Source organism: Oryzias melastigma, linkage group LG3 (assembly GCF_002922805.2).
Source record: "Oryzias melastigma strain HK-1 linkage group LG3, ASM292280v2, whole genome shotgun sequence".
In the NCBI taxonomy this organism is placed as follows: Eukaryota; Metazoa; Chordata; class Actinopteri; order Beloniformes; family Adrianichthyidae; genus Oryzias; species Oryzias melastigma.
The window spans coordinates 9,531,811-9,543,847 of NC_050514.1; the positions used below are offsets into that span (position 1 = coordinate 9,531,811).

Consider the following 12,037-nt stretch of genomic DNA (forward strand, 5'->3'; position numbering starts at 1 on the left):
GTTTTTATGTAGCAGAGGTGAAGATTTACATTAGTGAGACACAGAGCTATCATGATCAGACAGGAGGGGATCAGGAGTGGGGCTACCAAAAGCCACGCCCACTCAGAGGCTTCAGACCAACATGAAAAAGACATTTTAAAGACATTTAGGTTGTGGGATTTCTGTTAAAACCTTCATAATCATAATTAAAACACTATTGGGAACATGTTTTTTAAATAAAAGAAATTGTCATAGAACAGGGGTGTCAAACTCAGTTGCACAAGGGCCCAAAATCCAAAACACACCTTCGGTCGCAGGCAGAACAGGATAAACATTTATTAAACACAGAAACAAATTTTTAAAACTTTAAAACTGTAACTTTAACATAATTATAAACTAGACATATAGCATTATCACAGATAATGCTGTAAGCTGAATTTGCCCACTGAAGATTCTAGTCCTGATAGTTGAAGATTCTGAAACTGATAGCTAAAAATGTTGGAGCTAATAGCTGAAAACGCTGAAGCTGATAGCCAGCAAAAATATTAGCTAAATGCCAACTTAGCCTGAAAAACTGAAAAAACCTAGGTTTGCCAAAACAGCTCGCATGTAGCTGAATAAATAAACTCTAAAATAGACTGAAAAAAATCTTAGTAAATGCCAAATGAATGCCAATTTTAAAAACTTTTAAACTGTAACTTTTTAACATAATCAGGAATAATAACAATACAGGAATATTATTCCAGAATAAATCAGCTTAAACCTAAAAAAATGTAAATATTTTACTCTCCATAACAATGTATTTTATCAAAATTATACAAGTTAAACAATTAATAAGTGAACAATTAAATAAATTATCTGGATGGCCGGATAGAATTACCCAGAGGGCCGGATCCGGCCCCCGAGCCTTGACATTGACGCATGTGTCATAGGGGGACTTTAAGTAAGGAAAAATAAACAAAACAAAACAACTTGCATGCTTTTATTTGATTAAAATATTTAACAAAAGAATGGTTTGTAATGTTAGAAATGCAGAAAAAAATAAAAAAGGCATGTCTAAGGTTTTGCATGTACACGACACATTAAAGCATTTTTTAACGTACAAACCATTATTTTTTGCAGGGTTTTGGTTAAATAAAGGCCCACAATAATCCTTTGTAAAGAGTCGAGAATTCAGACTCGAAAGAGACGATTTTTTCCAGCGAGTTGAATAAAAAGACTCGAAGTGCCATTCACTGGTGGAGAACAAAGTTCACACGCGGAGCTGGGTGACGTAACAGCTAATGGGACTTAAACTTTATAGGAACATCTGATGAAAACCATCTGCATCTAGAGACCTGTTCGTTAGTGATGGACTGTTCCGACTTTTAATGAACTAATCTATTTTTAATACTTTAATCATCCCAATACGTCATGAATTCTCCTGTTTTAGGTAGATGTGAATGTGTGACGGACATTTCGATGGAGGGTCTTGTGTGTTTCAGTGACTCAGGCTGCTGCTGGAAAACCAACATCGAGGGAAAAACCAGCTGGACCTCCAAGGCAGAGCTGGACCTGGGAACCCGATCGGACTCCCACTCCATCAACAGCTGCCCCGTGACCACCACTGTGTCCTCTCTGAGGTACAACATTCTGAAAAATCCACTTTGGAGACACAGAGAACACACTTGTTTCTAAACATCACGGTTGAACATTTGGAGAAGAAGGTTTGGAGCCGGTTTTAAGAAACTCCTCGTGTTCATTGGCAGGATTCCTCAGAACTGTTTCACCAGAGTCCGTCTCCTGGCTCACGATCCAGACGGAGATGAAGTGAGGTGCCGCTTTGCTGATGGAGCCACTGCCCCCGCCAACACCAGTCTAGTTGAGGTAACCTCACCTGTCAGACGAGGAAGAGGAGCTCAACATGACTGAGGCTGCTTCTCCTCATCCTCTTTATCTCCGTCTGCTTCCCAGAATACATGCACCCTGGAAAGCGATGGCCAGGTTCAGGCTGGTGTGCACGTGTTTGAGGTGATGGTGGAGGACTTTCCCTCTAAAAACATCACGCTGACCTACAGAGATGGGACCTCAGCTCTTCGAGCTGGCTCTGACTCTACTCCTCTTTGCAGAGTGAAGCTGCAGTTTGTCATTGAGGGTGAGTCTAGAGGAGCTGCTGACAAAAACCTATGCTCTGGTGAAGGGAGGATTTAGGAATAAAATTTCCCTTTAACACCTGGACTTTCATCAGGTGTAACTTTTTAACCGTTAGCACGATAATTCCAGTAGATTCTAAAGGAGAAAAGCGGCGTGATCAGCTGTGCGTGGAGAATGCTGAAGCAATGCCTGATGGGAGTTGAAGTGAGGAAGGTGCTGAAGAGAGGGGAGGGGTCCCTCTGGTGGTCGGAGGAGGACATGGCTGCTCTGATGTGTTAAATAGAAATATACAATGGAAAAAAAACAAAATAGGATTCAAGTGTATTTCCTGAAAGATAGTCTGAACCTGGATTGAGTTATGATTGACATAATGGCGTTCTATGAAAAAAGCCTTTATTACTGTTTTACAATCAGAAACAAACTTCTATAAATCAACAACTTGAATCTTCATCATCTGTAAAATATCTACTGATTTTTTCACATTATTTTTTTGAACTATTCTCCATATTGGAGCATTTTATTTTGAAAAAAAGATTTTTCTGGAAATCTGAATCTTAACATAAAATCAAAAACCAACTTCCACCTCCTAGAGATCAGTCTGTGAAAGTATTAAACCAGTCCGGTTGGAGACCGCTGAATGTCTGAATCAAATGTAAGTTCGTCTGCGTCTTTTGTAAACATGTTAAAGTCATAAAGCTCCTCCCACAACCACACCTCTACCAGACTGACCAACAGCCCAAAGGGGAAGCTAACGCCAGCTCTGCTTCTGGAACAGAACATCCGAGCTTCTTTCTGCTCCACTGAAACAGACTGAAAACAGTGAGAAGATGCTGCTGTTACAACAAGTTCACAAAGACGAAAACAAAAAAAAAACTTGTTGAAGAGCACCAACCAAAAGCCTGCTGTGTTTGTCTTTCAGTCCTCCAGGCAGCGAGCTGTGACTCGCAGCCCACGTTTTTGTCCAGGACGCCCTCGCATGGAGACGTTCTTCACGCCCCCGTGGGCAAGGCCTTCCACCTTTTGGCAGAAGCCCAGGCCACATCTCAGTACAGACTTTTGATTTCTGATCAGCTCCTCCTCCTGCTCTCTGAGCACTAGACTGATCGCTCTTTGTTTTGCAGGATAACGGACTTCCAGGTCAGCGGCCCCCTGAACATCAACAAAACCGTCACTCAGGGCACCACGGCAGAGCTGAGCCTGAACTGGACACCACAGAGCTCAGACCTCTACAGATTTGTGCCAATCTGCTTCACAGCAGAAACACTGAACATGTGAGTGCTGCCGAACCCTCAAAGACTCACTGTTCTGTCACAAGATGCAGGTCAATACATCAGACATCCAATCAAACGCTAGCTAGTTCAGATAATGTTTCCATTTAAAAAACAAAATAAAAGATAAAACAATCATTTTAGAAAGCATGAATTTTCACAAATATTCAGAAACATCTATTTGGAGGGTGAGATCTTCAGAAGAGTCATATTTACAATCAAGAACAAGGAATAAGATGAGAATTTCCTGGCAGGAGTTTTCTTTATTTGGTAGGGATGTAAAAGATATTAGATATTTATCGGAATAATCAACTGGGCAGTGGAAGGAACAGCAGTATCGGTTAGGGATGTAGATACATATCGAAGATTGATCGAGCGGCTGCAGAATCGTTTGAAAACCACAGATATGAACAAGAGTATATTGGTTGGAAGGTATAAAATCAATCAAGATGTAAATAATCAATTTCTTATAAACTGCAGTTCCTTTTTCTGTTTTTTTTCTACTGTCTTTGTGTTTTTATGTACATCATGTGATGTAAACAAACAGACGTCCAATCCTAAGCTTCCTTCTTCCAAGTCATTACCTGAATACATTTCTCTGTCATAATGAAGTACATTATTATTTAGAGCTTTGAATCCCATATCAATAAAAAGTATTAAGATTTTAAAGTTTTTGGTAAAATAATCGGACTGCATCGTTAGTTTAATCCATGATTTATCTATTTATAGACCATGTCTCGAGATGTGTATCGAATCGTCTGAGAGGGAGAGATACACACCCCAATTATTTGGTGACACAAAATGAGATCAATGAAGCCCAGTCTCATTGCCATGGAGATTTACTCTTTATTGCCTAAATGGTCATGAATATCTTGGTTGAATTTAGCTCAGTCTGAGTTGTGTAAAAGCTAAACAATTAAAGTAGATTAAATGATGGGCGGCAATTAAAAACAAAAAAAACAACATTTTCTCATTGTTATGGTCTAAATCCAAACAGTGTTTTCACTTTTCTCCTCTCTGTTTGTGTCCTAGATATTCACAAGAACCATTAATCTGTTGCATATTTCTGATTACTGTCAGCTCACCCTTTTTTTTCTTGTTTTGTTTTCGTCCTGCAGGCAGTCAGAGATGAGATGTGTCGTTGTCATGGTAACCCAAGCAGCTGCCGTTCAAGGTCTGTGAATTATCTACGACTATTATCAAAACATTTACACTAGTTGCGCATAAAAAATGAAATACATAATGTGGAGATAATGTGAAGTGATATTTTTGGAGAGGACACGCCTTGCTTTCAGTCAAAATGTTCTCTGCCCTTTGAACCACATGTTACATCTACTCAGTTACCTACTGGAACTTCCATTAAGTGGATCAGAATGATCTCATTTAGTTTGACAAGTGTAAAATGTCCAGAACAGGAAAAGCAGTTTTTCAGGAATGTTCCTGTAAAGTCCTCACTAACTATGAGATTTGGACGTTACTATGACTGAACATTAGCATGAGTATAAATTAGGCAGAGACAGAGAGAATTTAGGACACACCTGAAAACCCTGAATGAAGCTGGATTCTCCACCAAACCTGTTTCCTTTATTTTCCCAATAAAAATGGGAGTGTCTGTGACCTCTGACCTTCCCAAAGGTCTAAAATGTTGTTGGTCACATGTATTAACCTAACCTTAACCCTGACTCTTCCTGAAAAAAAGTTCAGTACTGGGCGAAGGTATTTAGAAAATCACATGAAAATAGTGCCTTAAAAAATAAATTTAAAAAGGATTGTTTTATATTAACTGCAACCATGTTTGTTTACAACAGACCTCACTACTTCCTCTTTTACAGCCTTCTCCGGTATTTTAGAAATTTCTATGCATGTAAAAGGATTTATTCTGATCGAACGTGCGACAAATGTAAATGTTTATGTTAATCATTTACATTATTTCAAGGCTCATGCTCACAGTTCAATTCTAATCTGATCTAATCTGAGTATTCTGATGTACACGGAGTGATACTCTTCTGTAGAGACATAAGCAGCTATTACTCAGTCATTCTATTCTTGTACTGATACATTTTTTTTCAACATGCTTTTATTCATCTTCTTTATCTCATGATTTTTTTAAGCTGGTTATTCGAGCTATAAACTGACCAATCAGATGCCTCAATAAAAACATGTTGTGGCCACTGGCCCCCACCTTCTATCATGCCCAATTTCGATGATATTGGTGCGGACTTTGAAAAATTTCACTCCTAATTGGTGACAGTAGTTGCCATAGAAACTCTGAGTCAGACCGTCTCGGACCAATCACTGCTTATTGTTGTCACCTGGCTCCAAATGGCGGCGTCCGCATCACGGAAAAATGGATTGAATTGACTTAATTTCGCTGAAGGCTGAAGTAAGGCATTTTGTATGCATGACATCACACTTGCTCAGTCCTGTTCTCTTATACAGTCAATTATCATGACAAACAGAAACTCGGTCAGGGCATCAACAGGCAGACGTGTAAACAGGTCGATGAACAGGTCAGAGAAAAAACAGTTAGACTGAGGATTTACTGAGACGAACTGAATGAATGCAGGTTGTGTATAAAGGACTTCTCCCAGGTGATGACAGTAATGATCTCAATCAGAACCAGCAGATGATGAGGAGCAGTGAGCGAACCACGTGGCATGGCATTAATGATGACTCTGACTTACAGGCAAGGCCACAGTTCAATGCTTTCCCAACAAGATGATGGTTATCCTGGAAAAGGCTTCCATGCCTGGTATTGATATCAACTTCCTCCAACTGACCGACCCGTCTTGCTCCCTCACGTCCAACGACACTCACATCATGGGCTCCATGTCCTTCAGCACCTGTGGCACCAAACTCGAGGCATGCAAAGATAAAAAAAAATAAACCAGAGGTCATGTCACAGCTTCTCTTCTTTTTAACAGTTTGTTTCTCCTGCAACTAGGATAAAGGGGACTACATGGTTTTCAAAAACCGGATCAACTCCTATGTGCTCCCTGGTGAGGTCATTGTCCGAAGACGCACCATTAAGATCGACTTTTCCTGCGAGTTTCCCAAAACCATCAGCATCTCTAGCTACTACAACCTCCACAACGCCGACTACATCTTCACTGAGTCTAGTTTTGGAAGCTTTGGCTACACCTTTGACATCTACCGTGACGGTAACTTTACAACCAAGGTGGAGCCCAGTGCATACCCGGTGCAGGTCAAGCTAATGGACATGATTTACATGGGAATTCAAGCAAAGTCTGAGCTCCCAAACGTGACTTTGTTTGTTGAGTCATGCAGAGCCACTCCAGACGACAACCCTGACAATACTCTCTTTTATGACCTGATCCAAAATGGGTGAGTGTTCTTCAACAATGGAAAGTTATGCTTTCTTTTCAAGTTTTGGAAAAGCAAACAGTTGTCTAACTTGTTTTTGTCTTCCAGTTGTTCGAAAGATCCAACACTTAAAAGCTACTTGGTCGATCAAAATTCATACAACTTTGAAGTCCAGGCCTTCAAATTCACTGGAAACTACGACCAGGTAACCTTGTGTGAATTTACCTGATAAATATTCATCCATACTTGAACTCTGTGAGGAAGACTGTATGGTAAGACACTTGTATCCAGAGTAGGATCTAGTTTAAAACTCTGCCTAGTTCTAGAAAAGACTTGGCCGTCCTAATCCTCATAATGGGGATCAAACAACACAACAGATACACATCACCAGCACCTGCCCTATAGCTGCCTGTTTGCAGTACAGGTTGCAGCTCTTCTTTTAGCTGTAGGTAACAAGCATTCAAACAGGTGTGAACCCATGTGAGCAAGAAACACAAGGACAGTTTATATTGGCTGGTCATGGCCCAAATCCAGGCCTCGAGGGTCAGTGTCCTACATGCCAACCTGCCATTGAAGTTCCTTACTGGCCAAACACACCTGATCCAGGTAATCAGCAGCAGATAAGGTAGAGTTTCTGGAAAACCAGCAGGACAGCCCTCGAGGACTAACTTTGGTTTATAGTCACATATCCCAAAATGCCATCCTATGGCCACCAAATGCAAGTTTTTCACCAAATCTGACTGGTGGTCACATGGCAGCATTTGAATTCAGGAGTCACACATTTACACGCCACAGAAATTTTTAGAAAAAGTTCAAATAACTGGACGATTTCTCTCTAACAGTTGACATTGGTCAGTAGCTGTCCGGCCACGTTTTGAGGCAGTCCAGTGACAGGCGGAGATATTCCAAAAGGGAGCGACAGCTGGACAGCAGCAGCTCTGATTGACCTGTCCGGTTTGCATTCTGCCCTAAACTCTGACACACTGTACATCCCTGAGCAGGATGAAGTGTGCACTCAAACACACACGAGTCACAGTCTGCTGTAGTAGATTTCCTCACTTTGACTTAATGTTGCTGAAACAAAAAGACCAAACTCTAACTATTAGCGTAGACATGCACACTGGAGTTAAGTCCTTCAATAGTGGTTCATCCAACACACTTCTGCTTCGCAGGTGTACATCACCTGTTCCGTCATCTTGTGCGAACCAGACAATCCCTTTTCCAGATGTGCTCAGGGATGTTTGAATGAACCCTTCCGCCGACGCAAAAGAGGCCTGAGCAAGGAGACGAGCAGCCATTACATCATCCAGGGACCTCTGCAGTTTGTCAGATCAGCGGCCCCCATCATGGCCGGAGACATGCTGGAGCCTGAGATGAGAAAGATTGATGTCCCTGCTGCAGGTTGGAGGATGACTGAGCCCTTTTTGTGCTTCCATCTGACTGATTTCTAAACTGTATCTTCTTGCCTTACAGTGAACCCTCCAGCATCTGCTTCAGGGAGTAAACCTGACCCTAGATCAGACATCAGATCAGAAACCAGGCCAGAAACCAGGTCAGGCAGCCACGGTTCTGGAGTCATGGCGGTCTTCACATCCAACCTCACCACAGTGGTGTTTGCGACAGCCTTCGTGGTGTCCGTGGTGTTGCTGGTTTTGGTTATCCGTCACTACAGCAGGAGGAGGACAGCGGAGGACCGCAAAGTTCTCATCGAAGAAGACCCTCAGAGCTAAACCCAGCAAGAACGCTCATCCTTCCTCCTTTTCATATCAGCCACCCAATGTGCTAAAATACATTCAGAATTTCAGTCATGGCTCTACATCTTTAGAAAGGCTCTGATTCACGATAATCTGTTTTATTCCCACATTTATGGTGGAGTTTAAAGCAACACAGAAAAACTAATGATTACAATCTATGATAAAGAAGAGAAGGATGAGTTTGATAATATATGCATTACTCTCATACATATTACTGTCAGCCTGCATGTTTATGAAAATTTAAAAGTGAAGCTAAGTGGGTCACTGAAGGGCATCTTTAACCCTTTAACACCGGAGCTCCAGTCTTTATGTTCTTTAATTAACTGTAAATTTAAATTTTTAACAGAATCTACTGGAATTATGTTGATCATCAACATCACCATCAAATTCTTTTGTGTATTTATGCCTACAATGACTTGAGAAATGGGCGGGTAAATGGGCACTATCATGAGTCTTCACAAACAATAAAATGCTTCTGGGTTGTTTGTTTCAGGCTTGTCTTTTTCAACCGTTTTCGTTGAAGATTGCAGCTTCTGGAGAAGATCATTAGAAGATAAGAAATGTTAACAAATACATTAATATAACAATATATGAACAAATAGGGCGAGCTGTTGGATTTTCAGGGAAGACTTCATTAGTGAAGAAATCTGAGAGGACGTGAGTTTAAATCTCAATGAAGCAGCCTTTATTTTGAAAAGGGGACTGCAAAGGCTAATCTAGTAGAGTAGTCAGGGTCCAGGCGAGGGTTAGGGCAGGCAGCAAGCAATCAAAGATCAAGCAGGGTCAGGTACACCGGAGATCCAGTCCAGGATGAACCGCTCAGCAATGCAGGCATAGTGGCACCAAACAATACTTCGCACTGAATGAGGCTATAGAAGGGCTTAAGTGTTCTTTGGGTGATTGGTAAATGAGAGACTGCTGAGCAGCATCCAGGAACTGTGTGCTGGGGATGCTGGGAGATGAAGTGCAGCCAGTACTCTGGAGACTGCTAACGCCGGTGACCACAGGGGGAGACAGAGCACTGACTCCTGACAAGGTGAGTTTAGATAATATCTAAATGAACCAGCCTTCTCTGCCTTTATTTTGAAAAGCCTTTTAAGGTAAGTCTTCCAGGACTCTGTTCTTTAGAGGAGCTGGATTGCAAAGGCAGATCTAGAGAATGTTTCTCTGATCATCTTAATAACTCACAGTCACAAGATAACGGCTGTTTTTAAGATCATGGGTGTACCCGCCTTTGCCCCACAGCAGTTGGGATAGGCTCCAGCAACCCCATGACCCTAAAAGCAAATGGATGGCTGAAGTGCAGTCTATGTTAACCCAATGACTGCGCCCTCTTGTGTTGAGCCTCAAATCTGCATCTTGGTCACTTCAAACTCCAGCTTTAGTCAGAAAAGAAATTAACATGAAAGCATATCGACAGAAATGAAGTGATACATGTGTCATAATTTTAAAAGATTGTAGTTTACTGTGTACTGTTACTATGACATTCTTTGCTTCCCAAGACTATTCCAGATATCATCTGCGTTCATGATGCCATGATGTTGTTTTAAAAGAGTTTAGAGCTATACACAGAACAACTGGTGCATTTAATTAATAAAATCCTAAGTCTTGGGATTCAACACAGCTTGCCCACTTCTTAAGTCTAAGTCACATGGACTTTTAGGGGCTGTGGGGGTTCTGAGGGTTTTTAGGTCACATCTTAAGGGAGCATAGTTCCTTTGAGGCTCATACATCCACCTCAAGGGACATCAGGAAAATGGGGCTTACCATTGTTGAGTGCATTGAAAATATCTTCTTATTTTTGTTTCAATTGCTTAAAATAAACCTTCTAAATCCAAGTAAGATACAAACACTTAAGATGTATGGTATGATGTCCTGACACCACACTGTAGTTGTAGTAAGATGCTGTAAGTCATGTTTCACAGTCAAGGCCCGGGTGCCGGATCCGGCCCTCCAGGTCCTCCTAATCATTTTATTTTATTGTTATTAAAGTCTCGATGTTATCTTGGCTCATTTCTAACTTGTATAATTTTGACAACATATATCTTTATGAAATATTGAAAGTTATTTAAGGTTTAAGTTGATTTATTGAGGGAATATTCCTGCCTTTTTATTATTCAGAATTATGTTAAAAAGTAACGGTTTAAAGTTTTAAAAATTGGCATTCTGCTAGTTTTCAGGAGTATTTTGGCATTTCCTAAGATTTTTTAGTCTGTTTTGTAGTTAAGTTAATATTTCCACTACATGTTGCTGTTTTGGCTAATTTTGGCTTTTTTCCGTTTTTTAAACTGTTTTGAGGTTTAGCTATTTTTTCATCTAAATGATAGCTGTTTTGAATAACCAAAGTTTTTTTTGTTTGTTTATTTTTTTAGGAGAATTTGGCATTTAGCTAATATTTTAGCTGGCTATCAGCTTCAGCATTTACAGCTATTAACGTTAGTGATTTCAGGAATCAACTTCAGCATTTTCAACAACCAGCTTCAGCCCTTTTAGCTATAAATTTCAGACTATTTATCTATCAGCACTAGCAATCTCTAGCAGCCAAATTCAGTTTACAGCATAGCCACCCTTTGCTCTGATTACTGCTTTACACACTGTTGGCTTCAAGTAGTCACCCGAAATGGTTTTCCAACAATCTTTAAGGAGTTCCCTGAGTTTTTCAGCATTCTTTGCCTTCACTCTGCTGTCCAGCTCTCCCCAAAGCATCTCAGTGGTGATCAGGTCCAGCTAACTGTAGACATTAACATTTTGTCCATACATGTCGAGTGAAGCAATAATTATTTTTTCTGAATTATTCAAAGTCAATTATTAGAGGGAAATCAGAGTTTGAGAATATTCTGCGCCAGATCTCAGCCCATCAATCCTCTCTTTAGTTATTTCCAGGATAAAATGAATAAACTCCAGGCTGACTTCTTAAATGTAAATAAATATCAAAGAATGAGCCAGTCTTTTGAATAAATGGATCCCAAAGATCTGGCTCTAACAGGATATCCAAACAAACAGCACTTTGTCTAATTTCCTCTTTTCTAACAGGCTAGCCACAAGAAGCATGCCTATATTACATGAACAGCACTCCTTGAAAAGTGAAGAGGATTTGGGGAAGGGGGTGGTTGTTAAAAAATGTAAAATTTGTACAACATGCTTGCATTTCACCTACTTCACCCTCACTTACCCTCACATTACATGTTCCATACAACCTGTCACCTGCAACAGGCTCCTTGAAAAATGTGCTTGACTTACCTTACTGTAACCCTGTGCAGGTGTGCTCCCTTTCCACCTGCATAAAGCCCGTATTTAAGGGCAATAGTGACAAAAGCTTCAGTGGAACTCCATGCTGTCGAGTGTGTCCTATCAAAAAATATTGATGAATCGAAACAATATGACCGTAGATCTATGATATACACTGCTCACAAAAATTAAAGGAACACTTATTTTATTGGGCCTGGCATGAATTGAATTAAACCTGTCTGATAATTTTCTGGTTGGTTAACCAGCTGAGGGCCTCGTTAATCCATTTCAGCTGTATTGGTGTTCATGGAATTAACAACAGGTGCACTTCAGTGGCAACAATTAGAAAAC

At 40.5% G+C, this 12,037-nt stretch overlaps 1 protein-coding gene across 1 annotated transcript in view; it reads left to right on the forward strand.

The window, feature by feature from the left end:
- The window catches only part of LOC112140283, a 14,200-nt gene extending 5,260 nt beyond the window's left edge, over nucleotides 1–8,940 (forward strand). Inside the window, exons 3-13 of the mRNA XM_024263184.2 lie at nucleotides 1,464–1,601; nucleotides 1,728–1,845; nucleotides 1,933–2,113; nucleotides 3,032–3,158; nucleotides 3,234–3,383; nucleotides 4,499–4,554; nucleotides 6,067–6,242; nucleotides 6,325–6,725; nucleotides 6,813–6,909; nucleotides 7,877–8,105; nucleotides 8,178–8,940. Coding sequence (XP_024118952.1) covers nucleotides 1,464–1,601; nucleotides 1,728–1,845; nucleotides 1,933–2,113; nucleotides 3,032–3,158; nucleotides 3,234–3,383; nucleotides 4,499–4,554; nucleotides 6,067–6,242; nucleotides 6,325–6,725; nucleotides 6,813–6,909; nucleotides 7,877–8,105; nucleotides 8,178–8,434 — 1,930 coding nt within the window. The 3' untranslated portion in view covers nucleotides 8,435–8,940. The remainder of the gene's footprint in view (nucleotides 1–1,463; nucleotides 1,602–1,727; nucleotides 1,846–1,932; nucleotides 2,114–3,031; nucleotides 3,159–3,233; nucleotides 3,384–4,498; nucleotides 4,555–6,066; nucleotides 6,243–6,324; nucleotides 6,726–6,812; nucleotides 6,910–7,876; nucleotides 8,106–8,177) is intronic.
- The last annotated feature ends 3,097 nt before the right edge of the window (nucleotides 8,941–12,037 follow it).